Raw genomic sequence first — 21133 nt, forward strand, 5'->3', positions numbered from 1 at the left:
TCCAGTGTGAAAATCACTGACACGCGCAGCAGTCGATATAGGAACGGGATCCGAAGAAATTGTAGCAATTCAGCCCCTCCAGCTCCAACTTGTCAAAAACACCCCGCAAAACAGCCAATTGCTTAAAAACACATTGAAGCAGCAGATTTGACCGCATCTGTATATGAGGGGGACACAGGAGCTTATCCACCAGCGCGCGAAAGAAACTGAGTCACTAAAGCGCTCTCCTTTTGCACTCTTACTCTTTTCTGTATGTTTGGCCGCTGACATCAAGAAAAGCCGGGGTGTTTCTGCCTCGTCCCTAACACCAGTGTTTCATCTCAAGAGCACATACATATCTCTCCACAGATTCCTAATACGATTGGAATGCAGCGTGTACAGTTGCATTCGACTCTAGCTCGGGGTTACATTTCTGCCCAGCGTCAATTTGCAAGCAAACAAAACAATGTGGGTTGCTCCATTCATCTTCCATGACCTCTGTATCTGTTCGAAGCCCCAGTTCGTCTGCTCAGCTCTAGTGGAATTCCCTCCTCGGCAACAACGCGGTTTAGAGTGGCTTTCTGAAGAGAACGGAAGTACCGTTAGGAAGGCGTAACAGGAAGCACAGAATACTAATTCCTTGCGGGGTCTAGGTGAAGTATGCGATCAGCCGTGTCTGCTGGGCGGAACCCTTCGTATACTCCAGAGCGACCCAAGAACCCTGCGGGTGGCGAAGAGGAAACTGACGTAAGTCTGAAGACAGTGGAAACCGGAGGGTCAGTCCCGGTGAAATACCCTGTTTCGTGTAGTAGTGGTAGTGACCACTAGCCTCCCAACTGCGTCTCACTGAAGATGGGACTTGCCCGCGTCCACAGTAACCCATATATTTATGGGTCGCATGCTTTTTCCCTTGCGCCGTCCGTGTGAAGGAAACAGAAGGGAAAGACTTCGCTGTCACCCTTTTCGGATATGCGCGCGCATTTCTCTAAAGGAATTGCTGCTTAGTGTTTGCAGTCAGTTGTCCGAGACATTGTCTCTACTGATGGGCTAAAGAAAAAGAATATCTGAGGCCCCTTTAACTCAAGTCAATATTCCAGTGTCAGGTTCGCTTTTGATCCCCCTACGTGCATTTTACTTGTCCGGTTTTTTCGGGATTCGATTTCTTCACCCCTCGAATTCACTGAGGGAAGTCATCCTCTCTACTATAGCATTCGGATGGATACCGCAAGCGTTTGTTGAGTTATCGTGTTTCTTGTCTCCCCTCTTATTCACCACATAGCTATGACTTCCAAACCTCAGTGTTGTGCGTTCTATGTTTGGGTACCTGGATAGAGAACCGATCGCTTCATCGAATTCGCTCACATATTTGCATCTCAACGTGCTGCTGTCGGATGTATTTTGGCTTGTTACAACGGTTAACGTCTTCACTTGTATCGTCCCTACCGTATCCCAATGTCTTTCGGAATCGAAGGGTCTCTCGCGAACACACTTGTAGTGTAGCAGTTTTCGCCCAAAACTCCCAAGTCGTCTTCGTTGAGTTTTAAGAGGTGCCCAGCAGAGGACTATTTCCGTTGTGAGAGCATGGAGGGGGATGGAGACCCTGCTTCTCTAGCTGGGGAGAATCAATTGGGAAATGCATGGAACTTCCCCTGCCATTCTTGTCCCGTACGGATAACGTTTACACAGAGCACTAGGGAAGAGGCATGTTCCCATTTATCACGAACTGCAGAACCGTGCAAAATTCACCCTGGAAAGCAAGATGTCGTTTGGCCAAACAGGCGTTTCGCCTATGTCTTTCAGCTCCGAACAGGAGGCCGACAAATTTCCCTGTCCGTCTCCTCTCCTTTACACTGTTCCTTGCGCCTCACCAGAAACGCGAGTGTTTCTGGATCCGGTCATATATCCGCAGCCGTCTCTCGCTTCTCCGTGCTCCCACTTCCTGCGCTGCTTTAGGTTGCACTACCCGATTGTTCGTGCCCATCTCCTTACTGCTCTCGAGTGGTCTTCCGCCGATGATCACTCGAGCCGTGTCACATGCAGGCGAGCAGAGGTTCATATGCCGAGACGACCGCTATCAAACAGACACAATGGGCGATCTCAAAATACGTTGCAGTTCACGCCAGGCCCCGATCACTGCGGACAAGAAGTGCTGCCATTCCAACAAACTGGCAACCGCGATAACTGCTCCAAAACACAGCTTGCTCATTCTTTTGAACATCGCGACCGTATTGATATTGCGCCTGTTTCGCCAAGGTCGAATAGAACAGTCGAAGATGTTCCCGAGCTTCTTCGAGAGCTTGCCGCCGCGGAACGTACTGGACAGTCTGTGCGCATTCGACGCTCCGAGGATAGCGGTGGCGACTCTCTCTTTATTTCAGACGGAAGCGAATCGTCAGGCGTCGCGGCTCAATTAGGGAAGCCCCTCTTCTCTCAGGATGGTGTCGAAAAACGATTCCCCAATCCAGTTGAAGCATTTGATGAGCTGGCGCTTGCTGTGCTGAAGCGGTTACGAAAACACGTGACTGAAGCTGTGCAGACCACCATAGATACATCCTGGAGTGCCCGCGTATCTCGGGCCACCAGAAGACGCCTCGGTAGAAAACACCAGCTTTGTCTTGCGTGCCCACAATCTTCCTCTTCGCGTCAGCGCTGCTCCCGCAAGCGAAAGCAAGAAGAAGAAGAGACCAGTGTGCGTCCACACAAGAGAAAGACAAGCGAGCAAGAGAACGTGGATGCCGCCACTTCTTCGGCGCGAAATGAAGAATCCATGGATACTGTAAAGGACAAAAGTGATGAGACGGACGCAGCTGCAGAGGACTTGGGAACGGCGTGCAGGCAGAGTAGGCGAGGACCGTCTCCTTCTTCAGAAACAAACCTAGCGGGAGACACTCTGCGAAACCCGCAAATGAGGAAGACTGTAGCGCATGCGTCAACAGCCATTGAGGCGTCGATCGTAACATGCCCCATGAAGCAACACATGCCTCGAAGTCAAAGTGCCGACCTTGGGATCGCCAGTGGAAGGAAGCCAACGAGATCCACAACTGACACAACGGCCCCAGGCCTACGCACCACACGCAAGAGTGAAAGACAGCAGCCTCCTTCCGGTGACGGGGCAAAGGCCAAGAAGGAAACTGAACACACAGGAGAAGTGGGGCTTCAACATACCTCCGCTCCGCACGGGGCTTCATCTGCCGTGAAGGCAAGGGACGACATTCTGGGAACGGATTTGTTTTGCTTGTCCAGTGAAAATGAATATCTGGCATGCTCTCCAGGTTCTCAATCAGCTCCTTCTCAGCCAACCTCTTCTGGACTTTCTTGTCCGTCCATGCCTCATTCACCTCCGCCGTCTTCCCCGTCCTCGCTCTTGCCTTCAGTGCCCCACCACCGACGGGTCTCTTTCCCTTCCTCCTGTGCGGTGCCTTCGGCGGCCGTGCCTCGCGCCTTTTCGTCTCCTGTCCCGTCTCGAAAGGGATCATCCGCCGTCGTTCCACACCCGGTGTCTTCGAGACAGGTGACGGGTGCACGCACGAGTCTCTCCTCTCTGCTGTCGTCTTCTAGGCGGCCTTTGTCGTCTGCGTGCTGCGACCTGATCGATGCGCTGAGCTGCGGCCTATGCTTGCTCTTCAACAGCAGCAGATATCCCCCCCGACTCGTCTCAGGAAACACACAGTGGGTCAGGCGACTCTGCCTTCATCTAACGTTTCTCATGAAGCGCATGAAGCAGCTTCGCCGACAAATGTGCTATTGGCCTTTCGCGACAGAGGCGCCGTGCGCCCGTCCACAGGCGTCAGCTGGTGCTGGCCGTTCCCCGGGGTCTCAAATAGGAGAAAATCTGCTGCGGCGAAAAAGCGTGGGCAAGCGAGGAACAGCACAGAGGTCTACAGAAAAGAGCGACCCCAGACGCAAGGAGGAAAACTATTTTCCTTTCGAAGAACGACACCACCTTGAAAAAAGGGGAGTGACAAGACCAAACGACGAAAGCGGATACGAAAGAAGAGGGAAAAAGGATGAGAGCCCGGAAGGCCGACGAAGAACAGAGACGCGCCACGAACAGCTCGACAAGGCGAGAAGGGGACTTCGATACCCAAGAGCACCACGAGTAGAAACAAATGAAGAGGCTGCATTTTCTTCCTGGTCGGCGGGGCCTTCTCACAGTTCTCAAGCGAGACTGTGGCAGAAGAAGGCGACGAGGAAAAACCGCAAAGCAGGCATCTCTCGAACTCCGAGATTGCTGGCTGTGACGGCTATTCAGCGACTGCCACGGGCACCTGAGGAGACAAACGGAGGTATAACTCAACCGTGTTCGTCTTGCCCCTCCTTATGTCCAACCTCCCCCAGAAGGGGCGGCTGTCCGTCTCCGTCGCTCTCGTCGCCTTCGTCTCTGCCTTCGTCTGCCTCTGTCGCTTCTCCGGTCTTTCCACTTCAGCTGCCCCGTACTCTCTCCAGCAAAGGACACCGTCGAGCCGTCGCAGCTGCTATGAGCCTGCCCAGTTTGAAAGTGGATCAACAGACGCAAGTTTCGTTCTCACAGTCAGCCTCCCCTGCTTCATACACACTGTCTCCTCAAGCGCCTTCGTTTGCTGTGGGCTGTCGCGTTCGCCGTTCTGGAGCAGCGAGATCCAGAGCCGCCAAAGTCGCTCCAGTTTCCCCAGAGGTACATACACCGGCCACGAGGACACTTCCGCGAATCTGGCACCAGGCAAGCAGTGTCGGGGATCCAGTTGGTGTTTTGCTGAAGGGCCACGACCGATTCAGGCTTGGGAGATTGACGCAGCAGCAGAGAGCGCTGCTTCATCTCCTGCTGCAGTCAAAGCGGCTTGTCTGTCTTTTCCTCCGCGTCCTTCTTGCGCCCCTATCTTTCTCTGAAGCGGAGGCGTCGCCCTTTGAGTCTCCGTCCTCTGCCTGTTCATCCTTTCCATTCCAACAGGATGACGCAGGCGCAGCCGACGCTTGCACCGCCCCGCCCTCTTCCTTCGTCTTTCACTCGTATCCGGTCGTCCGCCGCCACCCTTTTCCAGCTCTCCCCTGTTCAGTTTCGACCTTTTCCTCGTCTGCATCTTCTCCCTCTTCTTCTCCCTCTCCCTCTCCCTCTCCCTCTCCTTCTTCTTCTCCCTCTTCTTCTTCGTCTTCATCTGGATCGCAGCCCTCACCTTCCTCTACGGCGCTCCCTTCATCTTCGCCAGGGTCAGCGGATTCGTCGTCTGCATCTTCCATGGACAGCGTCGAACGGCGAGAGAGCGCGAGAGACGCACCGTTGCCTCCAGGTGTCTATGGAGGCCCTCAGACTCTCATTCGGGCCCTGCAAATGTACTTCACCTATCGCCCTGGAGCTGGAAGACGTCTGCTTCGTCTCCTTCCACAGTGCATCGTGGAGGAAGAAGACAAAGTTTTGTTTCAGCCTCTCTCCTGGCGAGAAGGGGGAACTGGCGCTTTCCGGGGACAATCACGCAAAGAGCGAACAATCCACAGAGAAAGTTACAGAAGAGTCGCGGGAGCGGCAAGCGACGAGAGGGACGAAGGCCCGGTCGAGCCGACGGACGACGAAAGGATGCGCGAGGGCAAGAAGCGAAACGAGGAAAGAGTGACAGGATGGCGACGAACGGCCGAGGACAGCAAAGACGACAGAAACGCGAGGTCGGAATCCGAAGAAGGGCCAGAGGGTGGTAGTGCACGACTGGGGGACGCTCTCGGAATGGACGAAATCGATGAGAGAGCGAGGCAGAGAAGAGAACACGATCGTGTACCAGGCGAGGAAACGGGAGATGAAGAAACGCAACCGATGCCACTAGAACAACTGGAGGGGAGAGAACAAACGAGTCAAGAGAGGCAGAGAGATGTACCCACAAGAGAACAATGCGCCAGAGAAGTAGACACAGCACGATTGCCTCAGGCAGTTTTTCGCTCTCCAAACGGAGACACGACAACCGGTGACAGTCTCTTTCTGCATCGCAAAACACCTAGCCCTTCGTTGGTGGCATCAGTTTCTTCTCGTTCCTGTTCGTCTTCTTCCGGTCCGTCCCCTTATTCCTCTTGTGTGTTTTCACCGGCATCTGGGGCATTTCTTCGATTGCCCGAGACGGCATTTGCGTCTCTGTGCGGCTTCCTTTGCGGCGATCTCCTTCCTCTGCTGCAAGCATGCCGCTATCTTCGTTCAGCTGTGCTCTCCACCTTTGGGACCTCTCAGCAGCATCTGAATCTTCTGATGGTGGATGTGGACGACACACGCTTTCCGACCCTGGCTCCTCCCGCTGCAACGCCACCTTCCCTGTCTCTCCCTTCCGAGTCTTCCGCTCCTGCTACAAGGGCTCTTCTGCGGCCGTCGTCTGCGGAATCCTCTTCGTTGACTCCTTCGTTTTCCTCCTTTCGCTATACACATCTTGCGCAGGCGTTCAAGAAAGACAAGGAGCAACTTTTGTATTTGCTGAGATTCTGGAGAGGCTCTGTGGAAGCCTGGGTGGAGCCCCGGCAGCTCGCCGAGCTGCTGGAGTGCATGGACAGCCTAGGAAACATACGCGAGCTGTCGCTCTTCTCTGATGAAAGGATGCACGCCTTTTTTTCGCAGGAAGAACCCGGTTCGCCCCAGATTTTCGATGAAACGCTGCGGCTATCCGACGAAGAACACTGCGCTGGAGACGAATCACGAAAGGAACCCGAGAGGCATGACCGACCGGAAAGGAAACAGAACATCGCTCCTTTCCGCCGTTCAATTTTAAGACGAAAGCGATGGCTCGAGTTCGGCCCGCTCGATATCCCTTTTGGAGGATCAGAGGACGACCCTGAAGAAGAGAAAACAGAACGAGGAGACCGTGGACACACACGCATCACTGGATCCCATTGGCAGGGGAAGCGAAGGCGCAAACGCAGTGAACGGCCACTGTTCCCTCGCCTAAGGAAGCCTTCGCCTGTGGTTTCTGTTGCTTCCTCTCCAAGTCGCTCCGCCTCTCCGCCTTCGCCTTCGCGTTTTCAGGGGCGTGCCGGCTCTTCCGATCACAGCTCATTCCTTTCGCGACGATGCGTCTCCGATGAGACACGCTTCGGGCCGGCCTCTCGCACAAGACCCGTTTCCTGTGGTATGCTTTCCCCGTGTTCGTCTCTGCCCTCGTCTCTTTCTCAAGGTTCCGAACCCTCTGCGAGGTCACCTCACGCCTCCTCGTCCTCCGTTGGCGCCTCCCTCTTGGGTCGGAAGGCAGTTCACGCGTGTCTCAACACACTCGTGTGTCTCTGTGCACGCAGCAGTCGCACGTTAGAGGCCTTTTATTCCTCTCTCAAACTCCTGAATTGTCTCTTCCTTGCCGAGATCGCTCGCCTCCCAGTTCTTCTGCTCCCCCGACTGGCGACTGTCGAGGGGTCTCCTGCCTCCGTCCCTCTTTTTGTCTCTCCCGCGCTCCGATTCGTCAGTCTCTGCGGCACGGAGACACTTCGCGTGGCGGGGATCCCTTCCCCGCGGGCCTTCGATGGAGAAAGATCAGTGCGTACCGAGGCTGCAGCGGGAGGCAGTTTCCCTCAACGCGCGCCACATCACGGACGCAACAGCAGTCGACAGAGACCAGGAGCCACCACAGCGGAGCGAGAACGAGAGCCGGAACGAGAGGGAGAAAGAAAAGCGGAACGAGAGAGGGAAAGGGAAGGAGAACGAGAAGGGGAAAGAGAAAGAGAACGAGAGGGGGAAAGAGAAAGGGAACGGGAAAGAGAACGGGAAGGGGAAAGAGAAAGAGATAGAGACGGAGAACGAGGAGGGCAAACCGACAGAGCAGAAGAGAGAGGACGCGCGAGTGAGCGGAGCTTGGAGCGCACAGGCAAGTGCGCGTCATTGAGGGGAAGAGCGGCAGAGCGTGCGAGCTCCGCGGAGATGCGTTCCTTTCCAGAGAACGAAGAACTCCCGCAAGAAGCTGGAACGCAGCGGGAAGGAGAGCTGCGGTCCCCCTTAGCAGGAGAAAACGGACAGGAAACAAGCTGTTGGGATGCCCACGAGCCGTACCTCTGTCTCTCCATCTGGAGGAGTCAGTCGACACTGACGACCCTTCTGTGTGAAGGCTTGACCCTACGCGTGCCGGAGACCGAGTGCGCCCGTCTGGTGACTCTTCGCCACCCGTCGGCGCGATGTGAGCAAAGCCCCGGCCACGCAGATAGAGCGCTGAGGCCAGGGACGGGGAGCGGTCGCTGCCAAGCGCAAAATGTCGAGAGAGAGAGGAGTGGAAAGGACGGCCAGCAGCCGGATAGCGAGGACGCGGTTCCGGCGACACCTGTTGAGACCGTCACACTCTCTCTGCCCTATCCCTTTCCCTCGCGTGTCGAGGAAAAGAATCAGAGTCTCCTGTCTCTTCGACCGAGCAACCAGATAACCAGCCCCGGGTGTCCGTTTCCAGCAGTCACCTGTCTGGAGTTCGCTCCCTCCCCCTTTTCCGCGTCTGCGACTTCTCTGCGGCGCTCGCCCTCGCTCCGGCGGTCTCCCTTTTCGGCGCCGGTACGCGCTGCTGTGGCTCCAAATCTCGCCGATTCCACTCGTATTCCTCTCGTATTTGCGCTCCCCGCGCTGACCCGCGTGCGTCTCCGCACGGTTTCGCAGTGTTCGCTGGTTCTGCCCCACCTCGAGGCGGCCGCATTTGCTGTCGAGGGGCGCGTGAGCCTCGTTTCCCCCGCGGGAAGGGAAAACGGCGCAGTCGGCGCCTCGGGACCGGTCGTGCTGGAGCTGCTTGGAGCCGCAGAAGACAGCCGCTTCGGCAGCGCTAACAGCTTCACATGGTGGGGCGGCGTCGAGCCACAGGTGACACGGGGCGACGTGGAGTCTCAGGGAGTCCTGGAGGGTTGGATGTCACCGGCGGGAGGCCTCTTCGAACGGGGCTCTGGGGACGCGGAGGGCGCGGGGCTGGGGAGACGAGAGAGAGAGGCCGCAGACGCCAGTTCCAGGCGGCAGAGCGACGACCTTCAAGGCGAGAGGCGAGCGCTCTGGATACATCGAGGGCGAGAGGAAGGAACAGACGCCGTGGAACCAATCCCTGAGGTAACCAGGATGGAGAATGACGCCCGCGCCGTGCACGGCTCTCAGGTCAGTGCTGCACGTGTGCACGAGTCCGGAGGGTGTCTGTGTCATTCTCGTGCTGTTGGGGAGTCGCCCTCTCTCCGCTGGTCCGAGTGTACAGGCTCGCGCTTGGTCCTCGCGTCTTCGTCTTCGCGTTCTTCGTGGAGCAAGATGGCAAGCCTCTGCATTGCACAGCTTCCGCTCTGTCTCCTTCGAGTCGCGTGTTCTCTCTTCGACACCCAAGTGAGTGTCGACCGCGTGGCCACGGTGGCGGTGGATTTGGCTGACGGCGCGGCGACCTCCGTCGCGGAGGCGGCTCTGCGAAACTTCACTTTCCCTGCTGAAACCAAAGGGCCCTCCAGACGGGCGACAAGACTGGAAATCTGGGAAAGCGATCGGCTGCGAGGCGAGAGGCTAGGCGTGCGGACTCTCGCGCGCGCCGCCGAGAGGCCAAGCCGAAGGAAAGAGTGGAACGAGAGCGACGACGAGGAGCCGACCTCGGAGGGAAGCGATACGGCCGAGGAAGAGGAACTGACAGCGGGAGTCGTCGAACAAGAAGCCGAAGTCTCGGAGGACGTAGATCGGACCGAAGGAGGCGCAACCGGAAACACCACGGGAGACTCAGGAACAGAGGCAGCGAGCCAAGGAAGGGGAGCCCGTAGAGAAGCAGGAGAGTGCGGAGACAGGGGTGAGAGCGGAGATGAGGACCAAGCTGTTTTGAGAGGAGACCTAGAGGACGCTCCAGCATGGAGAGCCTCTGAGAAACAGAACCCACGGGACAGGCAGGGTGGCGTTCACGTTTTGGCCGATCCGGCAGGGTGCACGAGGTGGAGAGGAGAAAGGAGAGTTCGACATTTGCATAGCGAGGAAGAACGCCGCCGGAGAGAAAGAGAGACAGCAAACGGAGAAGTGGAGAAGGCACGACGACCCAAAAGGCAGAGGGGAGAGGGAAAGGAACGGACGCCGCGCGAAGCGATGGGTACAAGGACGTGCAGACGTCGAAGCCACATACGGCCGGAATGGGAACATATCACCTTTCGAGGCTCGATAGCGACGGGAGGCCTTCCGTGCTTGAGATGCCAAGCGTGCACAGTGGAGCGCCAATCCCATCGATGCATGTACAGAGAAACACTTCTTCCGGAAGACATCGCGGCTCTTCTTTCTTCAGCTGCTTCCTCCTGCTCGTTTCAGGATATTCCTCTCGATGCGATCATGTGGTGTACGTACCCCCCAGGTTCCGCCGTCGCGTCGGCCGATTCGTCTGTGTGTCCTTTCTCGCAGCCCGGGTCTTCCTCTCCTTCTTCCCGCGCGGCTCCCTCGCAGCCGGCACGTCTGGTGACAGTTCTAGAAATGCGAAGACGTCGACGAACGTTCTTTCCTTTCTCCCGCCCGCCTGCCTCTCTCGTGTCCGACTGGCCTTCTATCTCCAATGGTGGGTCAGGGACGATCTCGCCTACCTCCCCTGCTTCTTTCTCGTCTGCGTTTCCTGATTCTGTCTCGTCGCCTTCCTCAGCGCCGCTCACTCCTTCGCGCGCTTGCGGCTCTCCACACACGCTTCCAGTGTCTGCGTCCGGTTCCGTTTCCTCTCCGTTCTCGCTTGCCTCACCATCTGCGTCGTCCCGTTCTTGTCCTCCGGCTTCACGCGTTTCCGTCTCGCCAGCTCTCGCCCCGTACACCCCGTCTCCTGGCTCTCTCAGCTCGCCTTCGGCGTCGCACTCTCCTCAGTGTCCTGCCTCCTCTCCGTCACCCTGCGAAGCGGTGCCGGCTAACTTGGCCGCAGGCGCTGCTGCGCCGTGCATCCGCGCTCGGCTGTCGCGCGGTGCTCCTGTGTCTCCCCCGCAAATCGGAATTGGCGCCAACGTCCGCGAAGGTGAACCGCCAATACGACGCGCGGAGCATGCAGACGGATCGGAAACCTTAGCCTCCTGCATCTGCGCGTTTGCGTTCGAGCCGTGTCCTTCTGGCTGCCTCGCGCGCAATGCGTTACCCGGAGTCTGGGATGCCCACAAAGGCGATCCGTGCGCCTCGTCGCTTCCTTCGCGGTTTCCCGTCGCGCTCGTTTGGCATGTTATGAAGCCCAGCAGAGGCGGCAGCCACGGGTCCGGGCTGGCGCATGCAAGAAACGTCTGTGCCCAGCAGTGGAGCCGTTTCTGGAAGGAGGTTGAACGAAAGGTAGGCGCAACGCATCGGGTCCAGTGGCAGAGAACTAGTGATGCGACCGTCCGTGCTGACTGCATGCGCTTGTCCGAAAGGCGCGAGACCGAAGACGAGCAACGATACGCACAAGACGGCGCAGCACATGAAGACCAAACAGAAGAAAAAGGCGAAAACAGAAGGCGAGGAATGTGAAGCATGTGAAGCCTGCCTGGCTCTGCATAGGACACGGAGACGCGCGCGGGATGGCAGAAGAGATCGAGAAGCCACAAAAGGAGCAAGCACGGAAGAAATCCGGCAGAGGTTGAAGCGAACAGAGCGCATGAGGTGCGAAGGGCATTCTGCCCACAAAGGTGAAGGCGAAACCGCGGCAGAGTCGAAACGGCGCCGAGGGAGGCGGGGGTAACAGGCCCCTCAGCGCCGCGGATGGCTCCGCATCCTCTCGTGCGACTGACACAAATTGAAAGTGGGGAAAACGACTTGGGGAAGAGGCGGGAGGACCGGTAAAGAAGCTATCTTGAGACGGCCGGTACGAAGGGTCGTCTGAGGAGACAAGTGGGGGCTGTCCAGTGAAGTCGCATTATTCCCGGGTCTCTTGAGCACTTTGAAAGAGTCTCTGATGGCAGTGTTTCCGTGTGTGCGTTTGCACGCCGGAACGCTGGACACCACTATACTTAATGCACGTAACATGATGGTCATGAAAAGTACAATATAACTTGGATCCGGTAAACTACGGTACGGATATGGCATCACCAGTTTCCTCGTTTTTCCTTTCTCGGCGCTTCGCGCGTGCGTAGCCAGGTTCGGGCACTTTCGAAACGTCACGCCGTGCCTCCGAGAAAACCAAAGTCTTTCGCCGCAGCCAAGAAGTTGCCTGCCTTCCGCAAACTGGAGTGTCTGTCATGTGTTTTTCCAGCACAGGGGACCTGTCTGATATTTGTTCGCGTTTCACACGTCCGGTGGTGCTCGTAGATGCCACCTTCTCCCTCCTTTTGAAGAGGCATTTTCTTTTTTCAGGAAGGACATCCGCTCGGATATCACCGTCGATCACTAGTGGACATAATTGGTTCTTGTACGGTTTGTGCCGACTCGACGTCTCAGAAAAAGACATGCCGGTGAAACGGCGACTGCACTCGAATAACGCACATCCCCGCGTCCACGGCAGAACACATGTATACATCTGACTAAGTATCTCGAGTTGTTTGTGGGGGTGGTACGTCTCTATAGTCCCGAAATCCAGACAAATAGGTAGATGATGTACGCGCCAATAAAAACCGGACTAGGTCTACATTTCTACATCGCGATGCCGCTGGCGGAGATTCGCGCAGGGGGCTGCTCGTGCGCTGCCCGAAGCTTACTCGTGAGGCAAAGGACGGTCTGAACGTCGCGAAGTCGAGTTGAGCAAATGACTGAATCAGCAAATCAACATCCTCGGGTCACAGGCAGTGTCTAGTCATCTGCAAATCGGTTTGCGTGTCGCCACTCGTGGAAGCAAGCGGCCCTCGGCAGGAGTCTGTACAGCTGATCCTGGACCCTTTCTGCGCAGATGAAGACACACGAACCGTTAGAGAAATTTGTCGAGGAAATGCCTGGAGAGATAGGCGCGTTAAAGCGCGCGCAGAGAGGCGAATGTTTCCATGGCGGTTTCACCGCTGTCGTGTTGGAGTCCTATCTTCACACCGCCGACGAAAAGGAATTTCGAGAAGCGAAGTGCATGCACTACCGCTGCTCTTGCTTTCGTGAGGGTTAAACCCTCTGGTGGAATCCTCGCTTTCTTTCCAGAAAAGTGAAGAGGTTCCGGTAGGGAAAACGCGGACGGAAAAGCGGCGCGAGACAGGAAGCGAGCGCAAGAGAAGCGTTTCACATGCAGCGGAGTGTGCGGCTGCATGCAGGCACGAGAAGACTGCACTGTCTCCTCACTTCATCCTGCTCTATGTAAGCGTCTCGTTTGTCCATAAATGAAAACTTCCCTGTCTGCTCTTTGGCTGTATCTGTCCCACGAGTTTGGCGTTTCCCAGGCTTGAATTTTCCCCTTTTGAGGCTCGAGGAAAAGCGGCGCAAGTCTGGCAGTGTCCCTGTCTCGCCAGGCTCTCTCAGCCGCCCTCGGGCATCCCCACGAAATCAAGACCGCGCGACGAAGAAAAGAAACGGAATGACAATGCAAAAAAAGCGCAGAAAGACAGGAGATGACGGAGAGCGTCTAGCGGGTCATTGCTGTGCTGTCTGTGCACCGTTTGGGACTTTCTGAGGCTGCCGCTCGAGATCCCAATCTAAGTTTTTTATTTCTCGCGCGTCTACGGCTTTTTTCTCTTGCTGTTTTCCCGCCTCTCCCTCTCAAAGTCTGCTCTCCGACTTGATCTTGTTCTCCGGCCTTTTCTTCGGAGCTCCCTGCCTCAACGAGATCTGCCAAAAATTCTCGCCCGTTGCCACCCTGCCGGATGCTCGCGTCCAGTCCCTGTCTCTTCTGTCTCCGCCCTTCGCCTTTTAAAAGTTTCGCCTCTTCTCCCCTTTACCTGCCGTTTTTCTTCGCCTTCTCTCGGACCAAAGGCCAGCATCTCGCTCTTGCAAAAACAGCTGTTTCCTCCCCCCGTCTTTGTCTCTGCAGCCTCCTCTTCCACCGAGATTCTCCAGCGCGTCCCTGTGTGTGTCTCCGGCCCGTCCCGTCCCACTTTTTTGCACAAAATGCCTCCCTCAGAGCCTTCCTCTGTCTCCTCACCTCCGGCCTCTTCCTCCTCTTCCGGGGTCTCTGCGTCGCCTGCGAGCAGTGACGCGCCAAAGGCTGAGAAGCAGGCGCATGCAGAGAAGAAGGCCGCCGCGACTCCGAATCAGAATCAGGGAAACGTCGCGAAGAAAGCGTCTTCTGGAGCGCGTGGACCCGATGACGACACACAGTTCGACAGCCTCCCCGCCGTTCTCGTCGCCCTGACGCTGCCCGAGCTGAAGCAGAACTTCGCGCCTCTCTGCTACGAAAACCTCACGTTTCCTCTCCTCCCTGTTAGCGGCGTCCCGCTCGTCGTCTCTGCCTTTGATTTCCTCGCTCGAAACGGTGAGGCCTTGACACTCGAAGCCCGCGCTCGAATCCGGATCAGCTGTGTAGACGCGAGATCCCCCGTTTTCGTAGAGTCCTGCTGAGACTGCAGCTGCTAACGAGAAAGGTTTTTTCACCGCTGAGACAGCCCTGACAAGGTTCAACTGAGGATAAGACGGGCATTTTTTCCAGGGCACAGAAGCACCGCTTCTCTCGTTCGTTGTCTAAGTTCATATACCCTTCTCTCCATACGTTGAGAAACGGATCTGCTCCTGCAGGTTAACGCACAGGAAATATATATATATATATATATATATATATGCATACATACATACATTACATACATACATATGTATCCTTTGGAGGGTGTACATATCCATATCCATAGGTATATATATATATATATATATATACATATTGATGTATATGCAGTCGTAGATCGACTTGTATATTTATGGAATGTGTGTGTGGAGAGATGGCACCCTTTGGGAGTGTTGTGGTTGTTTCAGGAGTCACGGAGATTTTCGTGTTGATTAAGGGCGACGACGAAGGAAGGCTGGTGAAGAAAGTTGTGGAAGAACACGAGGAGACATTTCAGAAGCGGCTGCGCCGCGTTGTCAAGCGCGGGCTGCGCGTGACATGTGTGGAAGTTCCCACGACGGTCGACTCCATGGGCGATGCCCTTCGAGACTTCAGCAGCAAATACGAGTTGAGACATGGTAACCGAACAGGCGACACTCTTGCGCCCTGAAACTCGGATGCAAGAGTGTCGAACCTCGCGATGCCCGTAGAGATGTCTCTCTGTGCATCTATTCTACTTACCTGTGTATGTATATCTGTGCGTTTGCGGGTTTGTATGCACGCCCACACGTGTGTGTACGTCACACATGCTCATAGATACCTATACACATCGATAAATATATTTATACACATATATATCTATATATATGTGTGTAACACGATGCGTGGCTGTTCATGGAAGCGGGGAAGAGACTCGTGTTCGCCTATCGAGGATAGAATTCGTTTCCTGGTTCTTTCCCGTTTGGAAGCAGCGAGACCGCCTTTTTCATCGAGGTCGCGCTCTCGTGCCGCGTTTCGAGCTCTGCCAAATCCCGTGTGTGTTTTCGCTTTGGCTGTCTTTCCAGACTTCCTTCTGATGCATGTGTCGTCTTTCATTCGGGCGGACGTTCGGCCGGCGATTGCGGCCCACAAGGAGCGAACGGCGACGAAGTTCCGCGGCGTCTCGGGAGGCGAGGCTGTGATGACGCAGCTGCTCACGCGAGCGTCGCCGTCGAACGCGCAGCGCCTCCTCGAGGACGACATGGCCCTGCTGGTCGACTCTCAAACGAAGGAAGTTCTCGCGTCCATCTCGCTGAAGAAACGCGCGGAAGTCGAGCTCGGCGAAGACCTCATTCAGCTGGTAGGACACCCGAAAAAGCAAAGAGGCCATCGGAGAAGTATGTGCTCGATGGTATGTGTATATGCATCTACTCTCGTCCACACACTGGTGTTCGATCATGGAGCTGTGCACATACGATGAGATCGAGCCGGAAGCAAACGGCCTCGAGGCGGGACGGAGGTGACAATTGAATCGTGTTCGCGGCTGTCACGTTCGTGAGGAAAGATGCGCGCAAAAGGTTCAAGAGACGTTCTGTGCATGCATGACTCCCAGCAGGATTGTTGCGTGCATCAGCCTGCCGGGTGGGCACCCGGCGCGCTCTGGAGACGGACAAACCGCCAGCGTGGAGCGCGGCAGCGCATCGAGGCCTCTTTCATAAAAAGATCGACATTCCTTCCGCGCCTAAATATGCATTGCAGGAAGGTCTTGTTATCTCTAAATGCATGTATAGATACCTACTACGTCACTGCCTTTCATAAATATATGTATACATACATACATGTGTATGCAGATTGATAGAAAGGTAGATAGACATATTCGTAGGGCGGTGTGGCGGGGTAGAGAGAGAGAGCCAGAGAGGCCCAGGTGGACGTCATGATACAGATGCATGTGCCAGTATATGCATGCAAATCGGCATGCTTTTTTAGGCTGCTTCTCCGTCGTCGTGCGGTTTCCAAGTTCACTACGACCTCGTCGACATTGGAGTCTACCTCTGCGCGCCAAAGGTGCAAGAACTGTTCAGCCTTTCTTTCGACTATGTCAGCGTCAAGCGCGACTTCATTCCTGATCTCATCAACAGAGAGATCAAGCTCGACGCTATCTACGCCTACGTTTTAGAGGTAAAGCTCCACAAGAAAAGCGAAGCAAGAGGAAGAGAAACAGTCGACAAGAGGGGAACCGCCGAGGGGACACGCGCCAAGTGCCGCGCATGCATTTTCGCGAGGCCAGACTGACCACGTTCGCAGGACACGTTGCCCAGAAGAAAGGCTTCAAAACGCAAATCATCCGTTCGACGCAAGCCTCTTGTTCAACGCGAACCCTGAGCTGAGATCCTGATTCTCTCGTCTCAGCCTATGGCAGCGGAAACAGAGCACGAACGGACGAACGCGCGATTCATGTTTCCCGCTGGGCTTCTCTGTTCGCCTTCTCGTTCCCCTCCCGTGCTCTCGCCCCTGAGTAGCTGTTTGTCTGTGTCTTTCCTGTCTTTCTGCACTTTGACTTGCCGTCGCTGGCGGCTCTTGTTCAGACGCAACAGGGCGAGAAAGACGTTTCGTACGCTTCCTGCTGCACGGACCCAAGGACGTACTTCCACACGTGTCGAGAGGCTCTGGAAAGATGGCCCTATCCCCTCGTTCCCGACACGCGCACGGCCGGATCCGGTCACGCGCCTCAGCTGCGCTATCGCGGCCGCGGCGTCTACCAGGTATGTGGGAAGGGGGAGGGAGGGGGGGGAGGGGGGTGAGCTCCGGTGTGGGTGGGCTGCAGCCGGAAAGCCGCCTTTTCTGAGACAGTCGGGGGGGCGGTGGACCGGGGTGGACCGACACGCGGATGTGTAGAGAAAGCGCATGTTGCCGGGCTGCGAACGGTTTTTTGTGTCCCGCGTTTTCGCCACTGCGAAGGGACGAAGTGTGCCGTGTGTGCCGTGTGTGCCGTTGTCCTGTGAGTACCATGTGGAGTTTCAGTGTGAACTTTCAGTGGTTTTGAAGAGCTACAGGTGTATTTGGAGACACGCATCACAGGGGTGTTCTATTACTGTCGTAGGACAGTTCACCCAAAGGGGATTGACGTTTGCCTGGCTCTCTCAAGGTGCCGGTTTGCTGTTTGGTTAACAGGCCGACTCTGTCTCTCCAGGGCTTCGCTGCGAGCTCGGGCCGCTTGTGGCCATCGAGGAGTCGACGACGATTGGTGACGGGACAACCATTCGCCACTCATTCATCGGGTCCAAGTGCAAGATTGGCAAGAACGTCCTGATTGAGGGCTCGATTCTGTTTGGCAACATTGAAATCTGCGACAACGTGAAGATCTCCAACTCGCTCCTCTTCACCGACATCAAGATCCTGGAGGACACACAAGTCGGCGACAGCTGCGTGCTGGGCGGCGGCATTCGCATTGGACGAGGCCGCGTTATCCCGCCGTGCACGCGCATCTACTTGCCTTCGCGACTCCGAAAGGGTGAAGCCGAACTCGCGCTGGCCGGCTTGACGCCGGAGACAGAAAGGGACATCATCGGAGACGACGGAGAAGGAAAGGTTTGGCCGATGCGCGGCTGGACAAAGGAGAAACTCGAAATGATCTCCCTCGGGGGGTCCACCGCCCCCTTCATCAAGCTGCCTCTGCCCTCGTTTGCCGTCGATGAAGACGAGGTGCGTCGATGACATAGAGACAGTTGTGGGGAGACGCGGAAGGGATAAACCTCGTGTGAGTCGCAGCCGCGTTCCGGCCAAAAAAACTGCGAGGATGGGCCTTTTTCGCGGCTTGCTCGACGTGCTTGCGCCTCGAGTGTTGTCTGAGGTCCTTTTGGCGTCTCTCCCCGGTGCGGCTTTTCTGCCGACCGTTTTTTGGACGCGTCCCTGCCTTGGTGGTTCCTCACCGCGGGGCGCTACGATGGGGGTTTGTTTCGTCCAACTCGCGTGTTTTTCCTTTTTTGTCTCCTTTGCTTCCGCAACCTGCAACACACACGGGAACCTGCTGTGTGCGTCGTGTGGTCCAGTCAAGCGACGAGGAGGACGAGCCCGACACGCCGCCTTGCTCCGAGGAGGACGAGACGGGCGCTGCGGCGCCAAGTGCCTCGCAAAGGAGACAGCGCGAGGGCGACGAAGGCGCCTTCGCCACAGAGATCCGGGCCATGTGTCAGGAGGGGCTGGCCGAGCCGCAACACATGCAGCACAAGGTCTTGGAGATGAAGAGCTTCCGACTCGCTTCGAACCGAACCGACCTCGAGGTCGCCGAAGTCATCCTCCCCGTCTTCCTCGAAACGATTGCTTTTGCTGCCGACGGCGGCGCCCCGAAAAAGGACGTAAGACGCGGAGACCCCCGCGCCGCAAGGGCGGGAGAGACACAGCCAAAAGAAGCCAGGAGACACCCAGCGTTTTTCTGGGAGGCTGGCGAAGGCCGGGGTTTGCTTCCGAGAAGATAGACCTGACTCGGGGAGTTCCTCCTGCGTGTGCCTCCCCATGTTGTCATTCCGACAGCGGGGAGTGGGGGGGGGGGGGGGGGCATAAGAGCGCTCAGGTGTCTCTGTGCGTTTGCGTCTCACCGGTCTTTCGAGGCGATCTTCCGAGAGTCGGTTTGCTCAGGCTCCGAGCCGTCGCCCGACCCGTGTCACGTGTGCTCCTCCCTCTGAGTCTTCCGGTTTTTCTTCCTGGGCATGCAGACTTGGGAGCAGTACATCGCGACGCACCGCGTTGGGCTCCTCTTCTCGTCCTTCCTGTCCAACGCGCACCCCGAGGATTTGCTGCCGCTCTGGAACGTGTGCCTGGACTTCTGCATGCGGCCGACGCTCACGGTCTCCGTCGCGGGGGTTCGGCAAGACGGCGAAGGGGACGAGGAAGAACAGGAGACAGTTACGCGGGACAACCCGCTGTTTGGGCCGGCGGCGTTCTGCACGCTCTGCGAGGTGCTCCACTCCTGCGACTTCTTCGATGCCGACTTGTCCCTGCCTCGCTGGTTCAGGCACATGACAGCCGGCGCGGGTTCAAACACGAACGCTGGAGCTGAGCACGAAAAGTACCTGAGCAGTGCCAGGCTCAAAGCCTTCGTGGCGTGGCTGGAGGAAGAGGACGCGAGTGACGAAGACGATGAATAAAGACGCGGCGGAAAAACCTCCGTCACTTCACTTAAATGAGCCGTACGCGACGGAGGTGTTCCGCCGAAATCGTGATTGGCCAGAACTCCCGAGACCTCCAGAAGCAGACACACCAGGGAGGAAGAGTCTGCAGAGGAGACGAGACGGAAGCGCGTGCAGCCAGTCTTGGGGGCAGGGAAGGTATGGCCGAGTGCGAGGGGAGGACTAGTGCGAGGAGAAAGGGGGAGAGAAGCACGAGGTCGAAGAACCAGGGCGAAAGTTTTCGGTTTGTGCCTCCAGAACCGTTTATCGATTTCGAGTCGTCAGTGCTCCGTGGGTGGACAGGGAAGAACTGGCGAGGGAGAGTCGCGTCTGAGTTTTGTCGGGAGAGTGTGTTGCTGTGTGTGATTTGTCTTGAGAGGGCTGGGAGCCGTCGATCCTTCCGCCTCGTTCAAAGATTTCCAGAGCAACAAACGCGGCAAACACAGCGAGGCGCCTTCGCGGCGTCCCAGAGACTTCTCGCATGCGAAGCAACGAGCGATATGAAGAGACAGAGCAAGCCGTGCAGCGAGCTCGCACATTAGGGCAGAGGCTGAGAGATGCTGACGGCGCACTCGGGACACAGGTGGACAAAGAGTGGAAGGCCGAGAAAACAAAGAAGGGGGAACCGCAGAACGCGGCAGCCAGAAGGAAAGATAGACGAGTCGAGAGGACGCTCAGGCAGAGCCGCAGAGAAACACGAAGGAAACGAACTGCGCTTCGCACGCGCAACGATCTCCATCGCGTCAACCTGAAACGTTTTTTCGACTACAGGAGAAAGGAAAGCTACGCTCTCGACCGTTTTGACGACTTTTCGGAATCGCTTCTCGGGAAGCCTAGTCCCGAGTGCTGTCAAGGCGCTCCACGCCCCGCTCTCTCCAGAGCCTCGCTGTTCTTCATTTCCTTGCTTTTGTGTATCTGGAGTGGTTGTGCGAATCTGTTTCTGAGTGAGTCCCGCGTTCTCCCCGCCTACTGCTGTTCTACGCAGAGCACATCTGGAATGTTTCTGAGCGGTATATCGACATCTAGCGGTACATTCCACTCTCAGTGGTCTCACAGCTTCTCGCTGGCTGAGGCGGCGCGTTTCGCTGCTTCTTAAACGTCGACACGTTCCCGTCACGCCCTCTCGCTCTTAGTCTGGATTTTGCTCTTCCCCTGTCTCTTTAGGGGCGCGGACAGTCCGGCTTGCTTCGCTCACGCCCTTCAGGCGTTCCTCGGGTTCCTTGCATGCGGGTCCGCATCCGCGCACACTCCGTTCGCTGTATCTTCAGCGGCAGCGCCAAGCGGTGCGTGACGTGTTTGGCCTTTTCTGCTGATGCATTCGAACGCTCTCTTGGTCGGTCGAAGCTCAGAAGACCTTCGCAGGGAGTCTTGTCTCGCTGTTCTCAGACGGCGCGATGTTTCTTTTTCAAGAAAAAGCATTTCAACTGACAAGGCTGGCCGTCTCCCGACGCGGCTGGTCTCGCACTGACGCAGCAGGTTTCGGCGACGCGGAACGCAACGACCAAATGGAGATGGAACCTGCCGGCGTAGCGCCTCCGCAGGCAGACGAGTGTACACCCGAACACACCCTTGCACAGGTCCGTCGCGCCACGCAGGCGCAGACCACTTGGACTTCTTTAGAAGGCTCTGTGCACACACAACCATCCGAGCAAACTCACGCCAGGCTTTCCGTCCCTATTGCAAAGACGAGAAACTGGCACCAAGCCTGGAAACGCCGCAGTCTTCTGC

General features: G+C 56.6%; 2 protein-coding genes across 2 annotated transcripts; both read left to right on the top strand.

Moving 5' to 3' along the window:
• Positions 1 to 1768: 1768 nt before the first annotated feature.
• On the top strand, positions 1769 to 11170 carry NCLIV_033540 (conserved hypothetical protein; the record flags this gene model as incomplete). The annotated part of the gene is made up of 1 exon (XM_003883550.1): positions 1769 to 11170. A coding segment is annotated over one exon (9402 nt), but the record flags the coding sequence as incomplete, so codon positions are not given.
• A 2664-nt stretch (positions 11171 to 13834) lies between these two features.
• Positions 13835 to 19384, top strand: NCLIV_033550 (hypothetical protein; the record flags this gene model as incomplete). Its single annotated transcript, XM_003883551.1, has 8 exons — positions 13835 to 14198; positions 14690 to 14899; positions 15326 to 15600; positions 16227 to 16418; positions 16826 to 17002; positions 17412 to 17942; positions 18290 to 18595; positions 18953 to 19384. 8 exons carry the CDS (start codon positions 13835 to 13837, stop codon positions 19382 to 19384), a joined length of 2487 nt encoding a protein of 828 aa, XP_003883600.1.
• Between the last annotated feature and the right edge of the window lie 1749 nt (positions 19385 to 21133).

This window comes from Neospora caninum, chromosome VIII, assembly GCF_000208865.1.
Source record: "Neospora caninum Liverpool complete genome, chromosome VIII".
In the NCBI taxonomy this organism is placed as follows: domain Eukaryota; phylum Apicomplexa; class Conoidasida; order Eucoccidiorida; family Sarcocystidae; genus Neospora; species Neospora caninum.